Source organism: Chamaea fasciata, unplaced genomic scaffold (assembly GCF_029207755.1).
Source record: "Chamaea fasciata isolate MVZ Bird 193981 ecotype frontalis unplaced genomic scaffold, bChaFas1.0.hap1 SCAF_6, whole genome shotgun sequence".
Lineage (NCBI taxonomy): Eukaryota > Metazoa > Chordata > Aves > Passeriformes > Sylviidae > Chamaea > Chamaea fasciata.
Window position 1 is genome coordinate 15,542,356 of NW_027094091.1, and position 22,263 is coordinate 15,564,618.

At 41.4% G+C, this 22,263-nt stretch overlaps 2 protein-coding genes across 3 annotated transcripts; both read left to right on the plus strand.

The window, feature by feature from the left end:
- The first annotated feature begins 3,596 nt into the window (after nucleotides 1-3,596).
- LAP3 (leucine aminopeptidase 3) lies at nucleotides 3,597-18,621 on the plus strand. Of its 2 annotated transcripts, XM_066185515.1 has the most exons (13): nucleotides 3,597-3,743; nucleotides 4,208-4,323; nucleotides 4,661-4,715; nucleotides 6,465-6,570; nucleotides 7,647-7,806; nucleotides 10,425-10,586; nucleotides 11,578-11,736; nucleotides 12,486-12,610; nucleotides 13,952-14,040; nucleotides 15,167-15,269; nucleotides 16,693-16,772; nucleotides 17,412-17,524; nucleotides 17,631-18,621. In XM_066185515.1, exons 1-13 carry the CDS (start codon nucleotides 3,621-3,623, stop codon nucleotides 17,827-17,829), a joined length of 1,590 nt encoding a protein of 529 aa, XP_066041612.1. In that variant the 5' UTR covers nucleotides 3,597-3,620; the 3' UTR covers nucleotides 17,830-18,621. The 2 variants fall into 2 exon arrangements, with proteins under 2 accessions (XP_066041612.1, XP_066041611.1); XM_066185514.1 differs by lacking the exons at nucleotides 3,597-3,743; nucleotides 4,208-4,323 and adding an exon at nucleotides 5,502-5,600 and having other exon boundaries at nucleotides 17,631-18,619.
- A 573-nt stretch (nucleotides 18,622-19,194) lies between these two features.
- On the plus strand, nucleotides 19,195-21,422 carry MED28 (mediator complex subunit 28). Its single transcript, XM_066185516.1, has 4 exons — nucleotides 19,195-19,370; nucleotides 19,456-19,522; nucleotides 20,360-20,472; nucleotides 20,918-21,422. The coding sequence occupies exons 1-4, from the start codon at nucleotides 19,200-19,202 to the stop codon at nucleotides 21,113-21,115; spliced, it is 549 nt and encodes a 182-aa protein (XP_066041613.1). The 5' UTR covers nucleotides 19,195-19,199; the 3' UTR covers nucleotides 21,116-21,422.
- The last annotated feature ends 841 nt before the right edge of the window (nucleotides 21,423-22,263 follow it).

Consider the following 22,263-nt stretch of genomic DNA (forward strand, 5'->3'; position numbering starts at 1 on the left):
TAAGAAGCCTTCTGGCACTGGAAATCAACCCACCAGGCTTCAGCCTGTCCTTCCAAAGTTTTCATCCAGCACAGCCCAGACAGAGAATGTTCCACCTCATCCACCCCTGCCTGCAGCTCCAGAGGAGGTCTCGGAAAACACTTTCCTGTCCAAACTCCTGATTTTGGGGATGTGACATGAGCAAACCTTGGGGACTGGAGTGAGTCCTCTACAGGCAGAGCTCATTATCAACATGAGGCCAGCCTCATTTAATGCTCATTAACTTCCAGAGAGGCAGAGAAGAAGCAGCAATTCCTTGCCACAACCAGGGATAACAGCACAGAACTTGGATACCACATAGTGGCATCTGCAGAGCCTCGGTGGCCTCATCCAAGGGCCATGATCATTAAGGAGAAATTCCAGCAGCTGGCAAAACTCAAATTCATTTATTCCTGGATTTATTCTTCCCTTTTTCCTCTACAAATCTTTTTTTTTTTTTTTTAACTTTGTACAAGGGCAGAGCTTTCAGAGAGATATTCACATAGTAGTTCTTTAGACTGTCACAGTCTCCAAACTTTTCATTAACTGTACAGCTTACAAGCATTGAAAATCCCTTACTTCTCCTTCATAGCTGGTAACTTTCTCAATTATATTCTGTTTAACACTAGTTACTGCATTATTTAGCTGAATAATCTTTTCTTCTCCTGATACTTGAGTCCCCATCATTATGTTCCCAGCAGTTCACCTGTACTGCAAGTGTCAAAATCAAGTCTGGACTGGCAGCTTCACCTGATGCTCTCAGCTTTGCTGGGCTCCACCTCTGCTGCACCTCACTCTGCAGCCCAATTGCAAATCATGTTTGGTGTCACCAAGTGTCATTGTAGAGACGGCCATGACATTCAGAGTGCTTCAGTAAAACTTCAGCAGGTTTCAACCATCAGTACCATGTTATCTGGAACTCTTTCATACCTTTTCTACATAGCCTCCCATGGGCAGCTCCACGCAGCTCTGGCTCTTTCTCTTTTTCCTCTCTTCCTTCTGCAGTTCCAGCTCACTCCTTCCTATCCCTAGCATAGCTACCTAACCCTGTCTGTCCCCTGTATAACATCTTACCTTTCTGTCCCTTGCACAGCCTCCTGTCCCTTCCTCCTCACAGCCCAGCCAGCAGACTCCAACTAACTCTCTACCACTAACTAACTCTTTTATCACACCCATAGCTGTGAGGGCAAGGCTGTTCCCACTCTTTGGTGATTAACACAGCTGCAATACATGGGAGGCAAAATTGCCTGTAGCACTATCTCTATCTCTTCCCACAATTCCCCTTTTCTTTTTTAATTATAAAGTTAAGCATTTCTGGAAAAACATAGGTAAATTGGCTTTATAACATATTTTCACATTTCTCTTAGGACTAACAGTTATACAAATGCTTAAATACAATACATGTTTTACTAGACTATCAAATAAACACATTGTACTGAGTAATAGAATTGCTCTGTCTCTAGTTTCTTCTGTATTTGCTGCTTTGATTACTTTCCTTGTTCCTTCTTCAGCTTTGTTGGTTTGCATGATGTTCTCTATCTTCCACAAACTGTCTCATTTCCCTGTTGCAGGGAATGGTTCTCAGCTTCTTTTGCTGTTGCAATGGTTCTCCTGCAGACCCCACAATTTGGGATCCCTCCTGCAGACCTCAAACCTCAGGGTCTAGATGGGCTTTAGGGTCCCTTTCAAACCTTTTCAGATTCCCTGATCCATTCCCAGCAGGAAGCATGCCAGTATCCCCCAGCAGCAGGCAGGACCACACCAGACCCCAAACTGGGAGCAGTGGTGCTGGGTGCGGCTTGGAACAATCTCCCAACCCACAGCATCTCAGGATTCTGTGACAGCAGCAGGGATTGCGGGAAGGGAATGGGAGAAGGGGATGAAAAAGCAAATAATGATCCTGAACTGGAGCAGCTTCCCAGGGATGGCATTTCCTGGGATGTCTCTGTTTAAGCGCTGCTAAGATACACTGATAAGTCAATGGATGGAATATATGCCCTGGGAAATTCTGTCTGGAGAAAAAAAAGGTTAAATGCAGTCATACATATTTGAAATGTACAATTAGAAAGCCTACCCTGGGGTTAACCAAATTTAAGTTTATCACTTAGACCTTTTCAGCTTTCCCTTGTACCTCATAAACTAATTTCAAAAATGTGCAACCTGATATATGTGGTCTACTTTATTTAAAGATTTTTATTTTGTATGACATAGTGTATCTGATCATATGCATGCTCAACATGTGGTAATGAATACTTCTCTCGGGGCACTTCTTACTTTGGAAGATCAGAAATCCCAGATGAGAACATTTATGAGTAATATCTGCCCAGAACTTTGAAGACATTATGGGTTCAATCCTATCTTTCCATAAAATTAAAGACAACTTCATATATCCTAAAAAACCCACTCAATTTGTACGTGCAGAATAATATATAGAAGCAACATGAATGTAGAGAAGCTGTGGAGCTATGGAGTTGAAACAACTAAAAAACTGTTAATTGTATACAAGAGCCTTGCCAAAATAAATGAAGCTAAAATTAATTACCACTTTGATTCTTTAAATAATATTATGGTTTAATGTTAAAAAATGTATTTTTACAAGATAAATCAAATTGGATGCAATTTGCCTCAGTCATTGTTTCTGAGTGCTGCTGTCTTTAATAAAACATTTATTTGTTTCTCTACCACTTAATGGAAAAAGCTGTGAGGTGGGAAGTGCAATGGACTCCTAGAGAACAGGCCCAACTCCTTCTACATCATGTTCTGCTGGTCTAACAGTGTAACTCCACTTAAAGATGTATGGAAAAGCAAACACTGTTATACATATTGTCTCATAAGGTGTCTTATTCTCATGTATAAAATGAATTACTTAAAATCTATGCTTCACGCTTCAGGGATAGGGAAAGAAACAAAAACTGTCTGTATCACCTGAAATTAAAGTCCAGTGAATGTTCAATGCTCTTCAGACTGACAGTACAGTAACTGTCTGCAAACTCCAACCAGTTCTTTTCCATGCAGTACTTTTGCTGAGTGTAAATCTACTTCTGATATTACAGCGATGACCCCACATTCTGTTGTGAATTTTCCTGACAGAATATAACCACTGACATTCTCACTGTGGTTTTTTTTTTTCATTTACCACAGTTTGATTTCTTATTGTAATCTCAGCCTGAAATTGTTAGTGCTTTCTCGTAGAAAATAACGTGCGTTTGCAGTAAAGTTTTATTTTTCCTAAATGATTTACATTTTAATCTTCACTATGCAAAATAAGTATGCAGTGTGCAGCCTAGGGGTGCTTAAGTCTGTGACAAACCCCCGAGAGAAGTACGATCATCTATATAGAGCATGCCAGAGAGGACAAAAATCCACCGGGAAGCCGAGCCGCGCCCTCGCTCGAACCCCCGTCCACCCGCAGGAGATCCCAGCTGCCGACCCCGGGACCCCGCTGGGGGAGCGCCGCGCCTCCCCGCCGGCCCGCCCCGCCCCGCCGCGGCCGCGGGCACCGCCCCTCGCGGCGCCGGCTGATGAGGCGCCGTGCGCGCCGGGCCCGGCCGCGCCGCTCCTTTCCCGGCCGCCTTCCCCTGCTGCCGCCCGCGCCCGGTGCCATGCTGCTGCCCTGCGTGCGGAGCGTGGCTGCGCGCCGCTTCGCCCGGGACGTGCCCCGAGCCTGCAGCTGCTCGGCGCAGGGCCCCTCGCCGCGGGGCTACAGCCGCGGCGCGGCCGGCAAGGTGAGCGGCGGCGGGGGAGCCGGGGCGGGGGTTGCCTTGTCCCTTCCGCCGCTCGGCCCCGCGGCTCTCGGCTGAGCTCCCCGTGTGCCCTCCGGAGCCGAGTCAGGAGTGCTGCTGCGGCTCTCTCTGCTCCTCTTGGGTGTCCAAGACTGGAGGTCTGCACTGACGGGGAGAAGCTTTTTTGTGTTTAAAAATTACCGATTGAAAGAGTTTTTGTCTTTATGTGATCGACAGAATTGTTGTAAGTTCAGTGGTGCTGTATCTGATTTCTTTTTCACGTTTTAATGTAGTTGCAGTAGTTGATCCTGGTTTCCTGAAGAGTTACTCTGTGCATCACGTTAGATAAATTCAAAAACTGAGATAAATACATACAGATGTAGCAGTAGTTTGACCAGTGTGCTCGCTGCCTCTCTGATGGTTCTCTAAATTTCGTGTTGTTTACATTAACGCGTGTCCTTTTCTAGGGTCTTGTTCTGGGAGTCTACTCTAGTGAAAAGGATGGTGGTGCTGCCCAGTTCACTACTGCAGGAGATGCTTTTGATAAGCTTGTGTCTGGAAAGCTGAGAGCACTTCTGTCCCTGTAAGTGTGTGATAAGCTTCTGAAATGGACTAAAGTACCTACAAATACCAATAGGGATGATTTTTTTTTCCTTATTACTGTCTGTGTCCATATCACTGTCTGGCTGGTATTTGCTTCGACAGTTTGGAGGGGAACTCCCATGATAAAACCAACCACTGAGCAAAAATTTGAACATGCAAAAATGTCATGTGACCCATCCTCTGCTCTGAATCAGTACAGAGCCAAGCATCCCAGTGCATGTGTGGCACACTGTGTGGTCATGGAGTAAATGTAGTGCTGTAACTACATGTATCACAAGTAAGGCCTTCTGTATTGAAAGAGTCTTTTTGTGTCCTAGATGTGGGCCACCTTTGAAGAAAGGCAAAACACGTGTATTTCATGGTTTGCATCAGGTATGAACTCTGTGTTTTTGTACGCTACTTGGTGGATGTGTGAAGTTTGTCCTTATGTCTGATTTTATGCTGTGTTCACTGCTGTGCTTGTATAAATGGCCTGCTCTTCTTCCCTCTTCTTGACCATTTCAACTCCTGTTCTGCACTCCCCATGTTTGCACAGCCTTTTGCACAGCCGTGTACTCCCTCCACTGTGGTGCAAATGGAGAGGATGTGAACAAGTCTGCTCCAAAAGTGCTGTACTCTGAATAGCTGCTTCCTGAATGAGCTAAAGCATGGCAGTTTTGGATGTGATTTCCATGCCTCCCGTGTCCAGGAGGGGCGAGTGTGTGAGGAGTTACTGATAGGTGCAAAGAGCTTACACACCTGACCGTTCTAACACAAGGTAGTCCCTTCATAGGCTTCAGGTGCTTGAAACCTCTGAAAACAAGGTATGGGACTGTTCTTCAAGCAGGACTTCTGTCTGCACAGACATGATAGATCACAATGAGATCAGGACTGAGATCGGGTATGAGATGAGGATTCAGCTGCTCAAAGTCAGGCTTTTGGTGCTGTTTGAGAAGCCGGGATAGATCTAATGCACATATGTTAAGCTGACCAATATGGAATGATTTGTGCTTTCTTGGAGTCCTAGCTAAGGCCTAGGCAGGCATGTGATGTGATCCTAGGTATTCCTGTCAAAGTAACTTAATCTTACATTAAGGCTATTTAAATAATCTGAAATAAATCCATTTGTAGTGAGAATTGCCTACCATGTATAAATTCCTGTGCGGACACCCCATGCAGGTGACACCGGACTTGGTATAAAGGCTCTCAGAAATATCATGAAGTTGAGTGCACTGGAGGTCCCATTATCCCAGTTCTGCATAAAGGATGGGCTCTGAAGTGAGTAGCAAATCTCTGCAAAAGAAGATAGGAGAATGTTAACTGATATTACTGATTTTCTGGAAGGCTAATACAAGTTTCTGCATTTTGTGGACTAAAGACTTTACTACAGTGTAGCAGTATGAAAGCTCATTGTTAGAGGCTGACAGAGATGGAAGGGAAAGCTTAAGACTAACTTAATTTGGTCTTAAGAGCTATAGGAACATTATCTATGTTCGCATAGAGTTTTATACAAACTTTACTTCACTCTTAAAAGGCTACTTTGATCTTCATTGCTTCTTTTTTTCCTTCAACTTGCATGCGGCTTATAAGGCAAGCATGTAGTGTGCCGTGCTGCATTGTTTTCCTGAGTTCTGGAGAGGTATACCTTTGTGCAGCGTTGGTTTGCTACCTGGCTAATCCTGCCAGCAGAGCTCCTGAGATGAGCTAACACATTGAGCTTTTGAAGTGATTTTTTTTTCTTGAACATAGTACTGTGCCAAAAAAGGTTACAATTCTCCAGATAAGTTCTAACCTTTCTTACACCTTGATAGCTGGATCTGCTTTCCAAAGACTCTTAGGCTTGCCCTTGGGAGTATCACATTTTCATGTGTTGAGCACAAAGCCTTGTCTGCTATGTGCAGTGCACATGATTATTAACTGGACAACTGAATAACTGACTGCATGCCTGTGGCAAATGGTTGGGAGCATGGGACAGCAGCACCATGCAGGCACTCTTTATGAAAAGTGCCTGATATAGAAAAAGTACTGCATGTATTTAAATGCTATGCTTGGTTTGATTTGGAAAGTAAAGTCTTTTTAGCAACTCTGGTGTGGGTGTAACAATGAGGAAAGTGAATCCATTTGTGTGTTGGCTTCATCTAGGACTTTCCAAGTGTGGTGGTCGTTGGCTTGGGTAAGAAGAATGCTGGAATAAATGAACAAGAAAACTGGAATGAAGGCAAAGAAAATATTCGTACAGCTGTTGCAGGTTAACTATTTTTAAAATATTTTAAGCATTTTGTCTGTAAAGCAATTGCAGTTCTGCAGCATGTTCCATTTTTGAAGACCAGGTCTAGGTATGCCTTCGTTTTGAAATGCGCAATTGACTGCATGGTTTGTTAAATGCATTTACTTGGCACTGATAATCATATAAATTTTTCCATAGTGAGCAAGGAGTTATCAAGAATGTAAATCAAATCTGAAGACAGGTAACTGCAGTTATTTATATCAAATAACTTTCCTAAACAGTGTGATATTGATAAGGTGCTTGTCTAATTAGTATTTTGAAGCCGGGGAGCATCACCGATTCACTTTATGGTCACTCTGTACTTAAGTATGCAGGTATATTTACTTCTGCCACTTACTTCATAATTGAGATATTTTATCTTAATCAAGGCTTATCTTAATCAAGGATGACTGCTGCATCTAAGTGTGTAAATAAGAATTAAGAGTTCTCACTGAAGACTTTCTAGGCTGTGATTTATAGTCTGTATAGCTCTATGTATGTCCAAAGTGCTAGCCTGGAGCTGCCATTGACATTGTTAATAATGTTCACTTTGTACCTGACATAAAATATTGTTAAATTACTTTTTAACAAAAAGTACAAAAGAACAAGATAGAATTTATGGAATGCATTGTTTATAAAAGGGTATATAAACAAATCTGGAAGAATAGAACAGTCATATTCTTGGCAAAAAGCTAAATTATGACAAATTTCTGATACCTGTAGATAGTCATAATTTATAGCACTCCAGAATAATAGAGCCTTGCTTTGCTATAGAATGAGCTTTAAGGAGTCAGAACAACTGTGATCTTTCCTTTTTTATTCTTGCAAAGCATTTTAATAATTATAATTCATCAATTGATATTTTTAGTAAAAATTTGCCAGTATATGATCGTTAGCATTTTTAATTCTTCTACTGCATGATCTCTTTGACTGACTTATTTATAAACTCAGATATCTTGAGGTAAAATTATTTTTTCCTTGCAATGTCCCACTGATCACCTTGGACACCTGTTTCGCTGTTCTGTGTAATGGTTGGTCTTCTTCTCGGTATTTTTCAGTTGGCTGTAGGCAGATCCAGGAGCTGGAGATCCCTTGTGTGGAAGTAGACCCCTGTGGAGATGCACAAGCAGCTGCAGAAGGTGCTGTCCTTGGATTGCATGAATATAATGAGCTGAAGCAAAAAAAGAAGCCTGTAGTTACTCCTCAGCTTCATGGAAGGTGATGGCAAAGGAAAGCTTACTATTTATTCATCTGTTTGTTTGCTTATTTATAAAACTGTGCACGGCATGCTTGTGCATGAGAATAACAAAACTGAAGGAATAGGGCTAGCAACAGTACTCTTCTGAACTCCTACTCATTTGAATTTCCTGAAGTATTTTACATCTCAAGTATATTTATAGTGTTTGTTCCATGTGTTTTGATGCCATATTCAGTGGTTAAGGGTAAATAAATGCTGCTTCACAGAAAAGAAGGACCAGGATAAAAATAAAAGTAAAAGCTACCTGAAGAGAAGTTGTGATATACTAGGACTTCTGTTGGTATTGTGCCAGAATAGTGGAGGAGAGGTATTTCAAACTCCATAAATGGATAAATCCTTTGGAGAATTGCTAACTGCCAGACCAATGCACCATGGATATATTTTACATAGTTCATTTGTTATATTTTCATTCACAGAGTATAAAGCAAGAAGAGAAGCCTGGCTTCTTCTGGTCTCTAAATAGACATCACTTACTGAGAGCAGAAAGTAGAACCAAAGCTTTTGGTTTCAGAACAATTGTCGGAGAGGGCTTTGGATGTTTTGTGTAGGATATTCTGTCACGCAGGGAAGAGGTATTTCCTGTACATACTTCAAACAGGGACAAAGAAGTTAGTGAAATAAAGTGGAAGCCTCTTGATTAAGCATGTCTTGATAAGTTATATATAAAATAAACACTCTTCCTATTTTGTAGCACAGCAGATAGTTTAGAAATTTGTGTTTGAATTTGATTACATTTGTATTAAATAAACATTTCCTGAAAACATAGATGGTCATATGACCAGTTATGGAAGTAATTTTTTTATATAGTAATTTAGGTTGGAAAAGACTTCTGGAGGTCATTCAGTCCAACTCCAACTTGGATTAGGGATAACCTGGACATTGCATACAATATTAAAGCTTGGTCAGGTTGATCAGGCCTTTGTTTTCTCCTGAGCTGACAATCACACAACCTCACTAGACCATATGTTCTAGTGCTTAACTACACTCATAGGGATTTTTTTTCTTTGTGTCCTATTGCATTTTTCCTTGTTGAATCTTGAGATTGTTGTCTGTTACTGTCTTAGTCTGCAGCTCTGAGATGTGTCTGTGTTCAGACATACTCCTGCTTCAGTTTGTGTTTTCTCAATTTTTCTGCAAGGATTCTATGTGAAAACCTATCTAAAGTCAAGAAAAATCACAGAATTGTTTAGGCTGGAAAAGACCTTTAAGATCAATTACATCCACTGTGGTCCTCTGTGACAGACCCTCTCATCACAGAATTCAGTTAAGTTGGTCAGGACTTTACCCCAAATCTAAAATGTTGGTTCCCAGTGACCATCTTGTAATTCATATACCTAGAAATGGCTTTCAAAATTACTTTGAAATTACTCTGCAAGCTTCTAAGGAATTAGTTTAGGATAACTGGCTTATAGTTCCCTGTATCCTCCTTGGCATTTTTAAAGATGCGTGTTTATCCTTTTCAGTCATCAGGGATTGCATTCAGTTACACCTTTCAAACTGAAAGAGCCTAGGCTTGCAATGGTGCCAGCCAATTCCCTCAGAATTGTGCTGCCTACTACCAAGGACTTGTGTATGTCCATCATCCTTAAGCTAAGTCCCAAGTCTTTCTTCCTGTCATGAGGGGTGCCCTTCTTCTTCAGACTCTGTTGCTGAGCACAAAGAACTGGGGAATCTGGAAGCAGATCTTTATAATTATTAAGGCTGATGCAAAGCCAGCATTGAGCACTTCAGTCTTCTCAGTGTTCAGTTGAGGTTGCCTGCACCATTTAGCAAGTGAACAGTGTTATTCCTGCCCTGCCTTTTGCTCGTGGTGTACCCGTTGAAGTTCTCTAGGTCCCACTTCTTGTCAGTTTCAGGGTCAGCTGACATTTGGTTTCTTTATTACATCCTTCCATATCCAGGCAATATTTCTACATTCCTCCTGCATTTCTCTATCATTGTCCTGCTCTTTTTAGAGTCAAAATCCAGTTCAATGCCTTGCTTTGTGATAACTTATAAAGCAAGTTATCTCAGTAAAATGAAAGGTTTTGTACTGGTTGTTTGGCAAAGTAACCAGAGAGACTTCCCTACTCCTACACAGGCAGCTCTGTGAATGTTTGCTCTGTCATTTGTTAGTGAAGTGCTCTGAGTGCACTGGAAAATGAGATCCAAATTCCACTTCTACCACATAATCATATTTCAGTAAAGGGAAAAACAGAATTTGAGACTTTATATGGTAAATAAAAACTTACAGGGCTGTTAAAAGTTGATTACAAACTTCAAAAGGGATATTAAACCTTGTGTTTAAGGATTTAAGCCAATCTTTGATTAGTAAGGATTAGGATAAGACCTAATGAATTGGATAGATAATTTTACATCTGTCTACTCTTGGATTCTCCTAGCTTTCTCTGAAGTATTAGGCACTGACTAGAACGAGAGATGAGTTACTAGACACGAGTCCTTGTAGTAGGATAACTGTAATATTCTTAATTGCTCCAAATTAATGGTACTGCATTTTAAGAAAGAGAATATGTGATTGCTGACAACATCTTACTTTTTCAAATGTCTATAATCCTGATCATTGTGTGTTGTTGTTTAGTGCTGAAAGTGAAGCCTGGCAAAAAGGTGTTATCCATGCTGAGGGGCAGAACCTCGCTCGGTACCTTATGGAGGCTCCAGCTAATTATATAACTCCAATCAAATTTGCTGAACATATTGAACAGAAGCTCAGAAGTTTCAGCAATGTGAAGGTTCACATAAGGTAAATTCCATGGAAATGATTTCTCTATAGGGTTGAGGACCATAACAGTAAGATAAGATACCTTCCAGGTTACTCAAATCTGTAAGTTGTTCAAATCTCGTTTTCCCTTTGCTACTTCAAATGACAAAAGCAGAGGAAGTGTTTGGGGGAAAGGTATGAGGGGTGCCCAGACTGCAGGCTGTTGTCAAGGATTAAGTGAGCTGCTAGTTTGCAGAGGAAGCAAGATACAGAGATGCAGTAAAATCATTACTATCAATTAGTCATGCAGTCAATTACTGCTTAATTAACACACGTGCCGTAAAAAGAAGCCTTAGTGAATAGAGGGCTAATATTAAGTACCTTTTGTTTTCTTCCCAAGTGGGTTTTTTACATACCTTTGCTTTTTTTGTGTGTGGATATGGTAATAAAACATCTTCTATTTATTAGTATTCCTGTTGGGATTTTTTTAATACTTTTTAAAAATGTGAGATGGAGCCATAAAAGCCCTTGTAAGTGAATTTGCACAGTTGGTGCTTCTTGCCCCTGAATTCCTACTTTCTGCTCTGTAGTGGAAATGGGCTTACTGGTTGTGCAAGTGTTGGAGGCTGTTTTGTTGACAAACAAAAGACTGGGGGAGAACTTGCTAGCAGAAAGCTAAATGTAACCTGCTTCAATATTGTTACTTCACATACCTTTAGCATCTACACCCTCATAGGCAAGTGGAAGATCAGTGTTTCTGATGCAGAAACTGTAGACAAGCTGTTGTTTTGTTGGGCTTTTTTAAACAAGGCAAAACAAATATCAAAGAGCAACTTTGGGGAAGTATTTTTCTGCTTCACCAAAATAGGTAGTAGTGGTTGGATTTAAACTACGGTTTCCAAAATAACTAACTAAAATGAAATGGTGTGTGTACAACCCTTCAAGAATCATGATGTCTTAAAAAAAATCACCTTGGTCAAAGTGTCCGGTTGAAAAAAATAAAAACCAAAACTAATACGTGTTTCTATTCCAGACCAGAGTCTTGGATAACAACGCAAGGGATGGGAGCATTCTTGAGTGTAGCTAAGGGTTCAGCTGAACCTCCCATCTTTCTGGAGATTCACTATTTGGGGGGTGCCAAAACAGATGACTCCCCGTTGGTATTTGTAGGAAAAGGAGTTACATTTGACAGGTATGTATGCTTGTATACCAATATTTTAATTACTAGGGGGAGAAAATGCTTTCCTGCTATTCCTGTTCAACAGGGAGATGCTTTTTCTTTGCTCAGCACATCTTCAATACCATTCTGCTGAACTTGCATTACACAGTAGCTTGTGCTGCCTTTTCTGGCAATGCAACAACATCTATTGTCCAGAGTAATTAATGGGAATTAATATGCCATCATCTTGTAAGGGGAAGAAGGAAATTCAGAGGGAAAGAGAATAAAGAAGGTGCTCTTTTTTTTTTTTTTTTCTTGGCCCGAACAAACCTGTGGATGTAGAATTTGCATGTTTAGAATTGCAGTATGTCACTGGACATCTAGATGATCCTTAAGGAAATAGAAAACAGTTCATTCTTTGCAGCAGTTCCTTATAACTACTTTCCGTGTCACATACTACTGAAGAATTTCAGTCAGTTCCCCATCCAAATGCTGATTTTTACCAAGTGTGCTTTTTTGTTTGTTTTGTGCACTGCTATTATGAAGACCAATGAGTCACTCCACTGCACTTTACCTGGATTTTTGTGGTCTCCTAATTATGAGGAAGTAAAATTTTATCTGAAATGAAAATCCAGATACCTTGCTTTCAGTACACTTACTAGGGTTGCAGAAGTATTTGGAGCACGAGGTCTAGCATGTACTGATATTTGGTGTTAACACATACTGATGGACAGAACATCATCAGTTCATCAGTGTCTCTGACCTTGAGCTGTTTATTCTAGTGGTGGCATTTCACTGAAGCCGTCATCGGGTATGGATGCGATGAGAGCAGATATGGGAGGGGCAGCAACTGTCTGTTCAGCCATTGTGACAGCAGCAGCTCTACATCTACCTTTGAACATAATTGGTAAGTGCTTTTGTGTGGAGAATCAAAAAATCTTAGTTCTACAAGGTTTTGTGAGAGTATTTTTCTAGTATTAGCAATGGTAAAAGCCATGTACAAACATCATGGACTCTTGTACACCTGCTTCTCTCATTCCCTTGCTCAACCTGTCTTCCATTTTTATTTGCATACCAAAAAATTACTATTCTTTACTTGAATGGAACACCTAATCAAGACTTTCAAGGTACGATTTTTACATCTTAAGCAGGAAATGTTTGTCAGTAAAGATACTTTCAATGAGTCTTTGAAAAGTCCTGATCCTTCATTACAAGAAGGAATGTGCATCTCTGTATAAGATGTTAGAATGAAAAGGAGTCGGGAGGGCCGAGCTACCTCCATGACTGTGTGCCACAACTGAACAGGAAGAGGGATCAGCTCCAGTTTCCTTAAGTGAATATCTCAGCAGAAAACTAAAACCAAACCAGTCTGCTGATACTGTTATGTATGTGCAATGATTTATTTTTTTTTAAGTTTATTTTTTCTGCAGAGGTAAAATTAAATGAGCTGATTCAGACACTGTGGCAAGCCCAGTTGGCAGTGACATGGAACGTGGTCTAGGATAAATTCTAGTTAGAGAAGCTGGGAAGCTGGACTTAGAGTTCAAACTGGTACTTTAGTCACTTCTGTGCTTCAACCAGGAGAGGGCAGCGATGCCCACACACATCCTCGCGGCGTTCTTCACCGGAGTGTGCCATGGGGAAGGCTGGCAGTCTGTACACCACACCACGGAAAAGTGGTGTTCCACTAGTGGACCTTGTGCAAGTGCAGGTTTTCCCTAGGAGTGAAATGCCTTTCATTCCATGATCCCAGTCATAGTTGCAGTTTTGACATTGAGCCTGTTTTTTGCACATTCCTAGTTGTTCTTGGTATGGCTGGAGTTATGTGACAAATCCTTGGACCACTTTAGACATTATACGATGAGCAGAGCTGGAATGACTCGGAGTGTTTGACAAGTTTTTTATCAGAAAGAATGAAGTTCCTTTACTTGTGAATAATTACATATGGGAGATATAATATTTATTGCTCCTCTCATATCACTTGTCTAGGAAAAATGCAGAAGAACACCCTAGTGATAACGTAGTGTAGGTGAGAGAGCCTGGTGGTGCATCAAGCAGAGGAGTTTCCCTGACTGAAAACTGGACCATGTGTCTTTCATTAACTGGGAAAATTTCAATTTTGAGCTTAGTTTCAAAATTACACTTGTACTGTTTCCTTAAGGATGTGTTTGGAGTTTATCAGAGTGGGTTTTTTCTACAGTTTTTCTGAGAAGAAAACTAATAATTCATTTTTCTTTTTGTCTCTGAGGTTTGGCACCGCTCTGTGAAAATATGCCCAGTGGTAAGGCAAACAAGCCTGGGGATGTAGTTAGAGCCAAGAATGGAAAAACAATACAGGTATGCATGTGAAACTTAGATTTTGAGTACTTCTAGTGAAGTGGTTTAATCAACCAAGTTGACTGCAGCCAGAGTACATTTGAAAAAAACCCTTGAAGATAAGCAGTGCAAATGTGCTGTTTTCAAAATTGTAAGAAGCACATTACTAACTAGTAATTGCTATCATAGGAGTTTTTCAAATACAGATTGAAGAGATGGGACATTTTTTATAAATTGCTAGGAAAAGCTGCAAAGTAAGGTCATTTATTGAGTATGCTAGAAAAGCTTGTTTGGCGCAAGAGATTGTTAAAATGCTCATAAATACAGGCTCTAAGTCCAAAGAAATAACGTTAATTGCTTCTAGCAAACCCTTCAGGACAATTCCTTGCTCTCTGGAGTAAGACATGAGAATAAGACATCAGTTTCCTGCTGATGTAACCAAGGTCTTTACACTGCCAAAATGCTTAATACAATCAGAATTCTGAGTCATAGGGGCTGTTGGTTCAAAGGAGCTTGCCAAATCAGTACCCAAGATACATTTCATATTTATTATAAATGGTTCCATACTCATCTAATAGATTAAATTGTGCTGGAAGTCATCGTGCTGTAGGTCATTGATCGAATGCAGAAGTAGATGGCTTTCTTTTTGTCTGAATTTCTGTGATTCTGCCACTTTTGACTTGCTGAACCTTCCATTTCTTTGACATTCATCTCTGAAAACTGACTTCAGCCAACCACCCTCTGCTTTGAGGGAAAAAGACTGGGCATGTATTCCCCCACCAAGAAGAAATCTGCAAGGAAGTGCTGGTAGCTCCAAGCACATGGTGCAGCCTGTGTGCTCCCCTGAGACACCTCTCCAGGCTCTTCTGAGGAGCCAGCAGTACAGAGACCCAGCATGCAGAGGCGGTTGTAGTGCTGAAAGATGACTTACCTCAGCTACAGTTACAGTTTCACTTTTTAAATGTAACTGTATATCAATACTATATTTCTTCTTTCTTTTTATCAGCGTAGTTTGAGTAAATTTTCCTTACCTGAAGTTTCTACGGCCTCTATCCAACAGCTATTTAAGATAATATGTGAAAAATACATCCGTGAAAGAGACGTTTACGGTACTTTATCTGGTTTTTTACTGATTTTGCCTTTGAAGGTAGATAACACAGATGCAGAAGGAAGACTGCTGTTAGCTGATGCTCTCTGTTATGCCCACAATTTTAATGCCAGGGCTATTGTGAATGCTGCAACATTAACAGGTAAGCAGTGTCCCTTCCATGCTCATTTTAAAGCCAGTTTTGTGTTGGGCTGTAGATTAGTCGTGCTGCATATGTAAACCCATTCAAAGGCAACTGAGATGATTTTACATGTTCCAGGATAACAGCAAGCACAGCTTGTATGTCTCTGGAGTGGGGAGGGGACATGCAGGGTACATGCTCAGCACTGGAGATGAAGTTGGGCTGGCTCCGCCCAGCTGGCACCAAGAGCAGGAAAACCCATGCTGACTTCAATGTTTGTGCACAGTGTTTCCCTGTGCTTCTTCCATCTCTGAGCTGAGCCCTCTCAGCTCCCAGGGCTGTGTGCTGCACAGGTAGTAAGTGACATGTGCATGGAAGAGTCCTGCCCAGCCCATCTGGCACGGACCACTCGAGCCCAGACAGGTTCCTGAGCAGTGTGCTGAGTGCCTGAGCTCTGACCTAGCCGGGGCCATTCTCCCACTCTGAGCTAGCTCGGGCCTCCATGACAACAGCAGAGTCGTCATCATTTCCCAAGAATTCGTTTGACTGAAGTACCTCCTATTTTTTGTGTAGTTTGCACACTTTTAGGCATTATGAAACATGTTTTAATGGTTTCATGTCTGTGGTTGTGTAATAATGAAGTTGTAAATTTAAATTTAAAACTAGCAATTGTGTATGCAGCTCATGAACTCACTAACAAGCTGTCCTGGGTGAGGTGACTGTAGCTGAAATAAAAGCAAACACAGAAGAGTAATTCAGACAGGACTTCGCTGTGTTGCTTAATGAATATGCTAAGCAAAATAATTATGCTTATGTAGATTCTCTGCTTATGCTTTAAATTATGTTCCATCAGTTTTACCAGTTCAGATGCTGTGGAAAATTTCAACAGACAGAAAGGAAACTGATTTTAAGATTGTTGGCTTGTACAAAAGTATTCCAGCCTGGGATCCTTGGAAGCAGGAAGGAGGGCTCCCATAGAAATTTCTTTGACATGTTTTGCTAAACTGCTTTTCTTTTTTTCCATCTTCGTAAGGATTGAGTGTTGGTATGAGAGAAGCAGTTCTGGGGCATCAAATAGATAAATATCCCATGGTTTAATATTTTGATAAGGATTATTGTTAATAACCAGGGGGCTTTTTTTGAAGATACGATTATTGTTAAATACATTATCTTGAACATCTGAAATCAGAAAATATAGATTCATGGGAAACAGGATCAAATTTTTATGATTTCTTGTGTTTATTAGAATATATAAATGTTTTTAAAGTGTTCAGAGTTTCAAAACTGTCAGTGTATTAAAGTCTTCAGGTTTTGCAGTCTGATAAATTTCTGTTACTGATAATGTGAATTAAAAATGGAAAGTTCTGTGAGGAGTCAGGATATGGGGAATAGCTCAGGTCCACCTTTGCCTTTGTTATATAAACTTGAAGGTGTGTTTCTTTAGGTGCCATGGATGTTGCATTGGGATCTGCTGCGACTGGAGTGTTCACAAATTCATCTTGGCTTTGGACTCACCTCTATGAGGTAGACCTCATATTTCTGTTAAATCATAATAGTAATAATTCAGTGATACGTCTTGTTGAAAAGTTAGTACATTACTGAAAGTCTTTATGCAAATCTGAAAAGATGTTATTACATTTTGAAATTTTACAGGAATGACGTCAGTACTATATTGACTTGAAAATAATGTTGACTTAATTACTAGCTCTTCAGTGAGATGTAGTATCATACACATCTCAAGGATCTGTATGTTCTGATAACTCACTGCCTATGCATAAACTCTGGACTACTGGCAGTAATTAGTTCATGTTAAAAAGATAATTGATCTTGCTTAACAACATGGAGGCAGAAACTCAGAGAGACCTTGTGAGTGGCTGAAGTGCATTGGCTCAAGGAAGCCTCTGAGGGGAAGGATTTCTGTTGTCAGGGAAAAGGAAAAACAGATAAAAAATGTGGTCTTCTGATGTTGCCTTTTGGCTAAGACTAAAGTACCTACAAAGCAGGATTGCCTGCTTTGTTTTGAGAACACTGTATATCCAAAAACCTTATATCTTGGGCTGAAGATTTTTAGACTGATAAACCTAAACAAAAAGAAGCATGCATGAAAACAGGACTTACAAGTGCAGTTAAAAAAAAATGCTCAAAATATTATTTTTTTTTTAGGCCAGCATTTTGACAGGGGACAGAGTTTGGAGGATGCCTCTTTTTGAGCATTACACAAAACAAGTCACAGACTGTCCTCTTGCAGATGTGAGTAACATTGGAAAGTACAGCAGGTAAGATGAACCAATACCTTCCATGTGCCCCTTTCTTTCAACCTCTTTGTTTAATATATTTGCTGTTGGAATTGCTTTGGAAACAATACATCTTTGTTTCCCACAGGGCTGGAGGAGCATGCACAGCTGCTGCATTCCTGAAGGAGTTTGTGACTGCCCCTCACTGGGCTCATTTGGATATAGCTGGGGTGATGTCCAATAAAGATGAGGTGCCGTATCTCCGGAAGGGCATGGCAGGGCGGCCCACGAGGACGCTTGTAGAATTTGCGGCTCGATTAAGTCAAGACAGGCACAATGCCAAATAAAAACACTTGTTCTAAAATCATCCACTCTGCCTTAAGAAACAAAAACATCTCAAAAGGTATCATTCATAAATGAATGTCCCAAGCATATTTTCACTATGGCAATTAATTAAAAATGCATTTTATAAATTATTACTTGGGTAAGAATATCTCAACTTCGAGATTTGTTATCCCATACCATATTATGCAGCTTAAAATAAAAATTACTTTAACGATTGAAATATTTAATACTGGAACATGATAATGGAAATTGAGACGCCTATTTTATATGTAAAGCAGACATAATTTGTTGTAAATTTGTAAATTTTAAATACATTATTTGGATGTGAGTTTTGATTGAGAGAATAAACAATCTGATAGATGTACCTCAGGTTTGGGTGAACTGTAGGTGGTGTAGCGATCACTCTGCCAAGTTGTTCATAAAAACACCATTCTGGCATTTTTTCCTTAGAAAAACTAAACTGCTTTTGGTATGTACTGAGGCAGAAATGATGTTGTGTGATTAGCATTACCATGGCTTCAGCACAGAATTATGTAGTAAGTTATAAACATGTCAAGAAGACTGTATATTCTAACTTCTTTATAGAAAGCTAAGAGTGCAAGTTAGTGTTTGTGTGTTTTTAGGGGGACCTGTCCTCATCTCACATGGGTTTTGTCATCCTTATAGTTCCCCTCTTTCCTGGTGTGAGGTGGCCACACTCCAAGCAGGGACATTATTCCCACAATATGTTCAAAGATCCCGAGGCTTAAAATGTGGGGTGATGTTTTCTTGACAGTTTGGGGGGTCCAAGCCCATAGGGTGAGGGTTTATTTTGGTTTAGGGTGGGTTTGGGGTTTTTTTTATTAAATGCTGTTGTCAGAACAAGTGATGCTGAAACAGTGCTTACCCAGGCTCGCACCTGTGAGACACAAGGCTGGGCAAAGGCTGGAGGAGGAGGGTCCCTCTGGGAAGGATGGCTTTGCTGTCTCTGCTTGCCTTGTTCCAGCAGCGCCAGTGGTATCCTGGGGTGGAGTGGGAAGAGCGTGGCCAGCAGCTTGAGGCACGTGAGCCTCCCCACCTCCTGTGCCTGAGTGAGGCCACTTCTGGAGTGCTCTCTCCGGTCTTGGGCTCGTCACTGCAAGACACGGCGCTACTGGAGAGGGTCCAGCAGAGGGCAATGAGGACGGAGGGACTGGAACATGAGGGGAGACTGCATGAGCTGGGTGTGTTTAGTCTGGAGAAGTCTTAAGAAGGGATCCCCTCAATGCACTGAAGTATCTCTTAGGTGCCGACGCTTTTCAGCGGGGCGCAGCGACACAACGAGCAGCAATGGCCCGGCACTACCCCTCACAAAGCGCATGCCCGAGGCTCCGGCCCCGCCCCATTGCAGCGCATGCGCGGCCGGCGCTCCGCCATGGCGGGCGCGCTGGGCGGGATGTTCGGCTCCCAGGGGCCGGGGCCGCCGCCGCCGGGGCCGCCCGGCCCGCCCGGCCTCATCGCGCCGCCCGCGGGGCCGCGCAACCCCAACAACACGCTGGTGGACGAGCTGGAAGCGTCCTTCGAGGTGAGGGGGGGCAGCCACGGGCGGGCACTGCCTTGCCTACGCCGGGCCCCCGCAGCCGCTCAGCGCGGTGCTTCCCTCTCCGCAGGCCTGCTTCGCCTCGCTGGTGAGCCAGGACTACGTGAACGGCACGGACCAGGAGGAGATCCGCACCGGTGAGCCCGGGGCAGGGACAGGTCGTCGCCCCTTCCCGGCGGAAGGCTGCTGGGAGCAGTGGCAGCAAAGAAGCCCGCCCGGGAATGCCCGGCTCTGGTGGGAAGGGCCCGTTGGCTCCTGGGGTTGGGCTGATCTGGCCGTGCAGTGAAATGCGTGTCAAACACCAGGGAGGTGATGCGGTGCATTCGGAAGTTGTATGGAGCAGTAAAAAGAAACTGGAAAGGCCAGGCCAGGCAGCTCAGTAGCGGTGCTTTAGGGCTTGAGTGACGCACCTCTGTGGAGGTGGAATAAATAATGGTACGAACAGGAGTTTGAAAAGTGGCCCTTGACTACTCCTTAGAAGGGCAGTTGTCCCTGAAAATTTTCTGAAACTTCACTCAAATGGCGTTTTAAAATCGGCATAAATACTTTTCAAAACTTTTCTGGGTATTTGGTCATATTCATGTGCTGACACGGAACAGCGTTTATTACCAAAACAGTAGTGTGTAGTATATGAGGGCAGAATATTCTCCTCAATTAATGCGTATTTTAGAACTCTGTACTGAGCTTGTTGCTTAGGCATGCAACCAAGTTCCATGAATTATTTTATTACTCCTTGTTAGAAATAAAAACCTGGGGGGAAGTGTTGTCCTGCACTTCTAAAATAACTTGAAAGTTTGCAAAGCAGTGTCTCGTACAGGGACTTACTGGTTTATAAATACCTTATTTTAAATATTCTGAAGATTTTCGTTCTAGAAAGTACTGTGAGAAGTGTTTTTAATAGACCACTACCATTACCGGCCTGAAATCTTGTATTTTTGAAAGCTGTTCTTTCAATCTTGTTGTTATATGTTTAGGTGTTGATCAGTGCATCCAAAAGTTTCTCGATGTCGCAAGACAAACTGAATGCTTTTTTCTACAAAAAAGACTGCAGCTGTCAGTCCAGAAACCAGAACAAGTAATTAAAGAGGTATGTAATTTACCTGTCTTGTGCTAGATCAGATAAGGTATGTACCTTAATCAGTGGGTTCATAATTTTGGGTTTCTCAACATGAAGCTGTGCCTTAAGGTGATAGAACTTGACTGTTATTGTAACTCTCAGCATGAACCTGGAGAAGCTGGATACCTGCTGCTGTGTGGAGTATCGGAACACAACTGATAATTCATTGGAAGAGACAAACTAATCAGTCAGATTTTGCTGGGAGTGGTGCTCTCAGAATTTATGTGGCATAGATCAGCAGCAGTAGTGCATTCACAGTGCTTTCCCTCTGTATCATTAGACACTTTTCCATTATTCCATTTTTCTACTGTAAGATCAGCTTGAAAGCTCAAGGTCTAAAAAATTAGATGCTCTTTATGTGAGGTGGTTGTCTTTTTGAATACTATTTACTAATACACAATTTTTTCATCGGTAGGATGTTTCAGAATTAAGAAATGAATTGCAGAGAAAAGAAGCATTAATTCAGAAGCATTTGAGTAAACTGCGACACTGGCAACAGGTTCTGGAAGACATTAGTGTGCAGCACAAAAAGCCTGCAGAAATGCCTCAAGGTCCATTAGCTTACCTAGAACAAGCGTCTGCCAATATTCCTGCTCCAATGAAGCAAACATAATCTTCAGTTTTACACAGCTGAGTATTTTAAAAGCAACTGTGTTCTTTGTATGCTTTTTGTATGATGTAATACGTACTACAAATACAGTTAAAACAGTTAAGCCAAATAAATTACCTTCTTTTCTTTTATTACAGAAATATGGATTGGTTTTATGTTTCAATGGAAAGTATTCAGAGTTGCTGTTCAGGGTGTTTTCTGGTAAAGTGAGTCTCCCAGAATGTATCCGGTTCCTTCTAGAGTGGGTGGCCCTTGCTTTCTCCTCTGTGTTTTTGGTACAATTAAAATACCTGCAAAGATCAGTGTTTGATTTTACTGGAATATTTAAATGTTTTGTGATCCAGTTATTATCTTTGAGTACCACTGCAGAAACACCCTTAGAATTGTCTGTATGTAGGTCAGATCAATTTTTTTTTGAAGTGAAGTGTCATTCTCCACCGGCCTGGCTCACCTCATGGAAGGTGTCTTGATTCTTATAGGATCGATTGAAATGGAAAAATGCACACAAAAGGGTGGGATTTGTAATGCAGGCCTCATGTTACTGATGTTCTGACTCTTGGGCTAGTGAAGAGGTGTTCCAAAATACCTATCTCCAAAATACAGACCACTCATTGTGGAGGTAGGATCATCACCACTGTCCAGTATATAGAATTACCTATTGCAGTGCTCTACTTAGTAAGTTAAATATAGCCAAAATAGATTTTGGAAGTAGAAATGGCAAAAGAGTCCTGTCTGTGTATTACTAAGCAACAAATTTAATTAATCCATAAAATCATTTTTCTACACATGTATTTTTGGGGACAGAGTGGAGTAATTAATTGTTTTAAGCCTGGAAATAAGAACTGGTAATTGTGTATTGAAATTTCCAGTGTTCTTAGGGCAGCGTAGATGAAAAGTAATGAAAACAGCACTGTACATTTCTATCCTCACAGATGCCAAGGTACCCATCAGTGTTACTGTACACTATTTAATCTCTTTCTTGGTTACAAGTATGAAAAGTGCCTTTTTGCCAAATCTACTGCCAAAGTCGCTTTTCCAACCAAGCAGTTCCTCTTTGGAAAAAAATACTAGATAACAGGGATGAAGAGTATTGGCATGTAGAAGTGTTCTGCCCTTCCTTCCACCTTTGCACCACCAGTGAGATGCAGTGG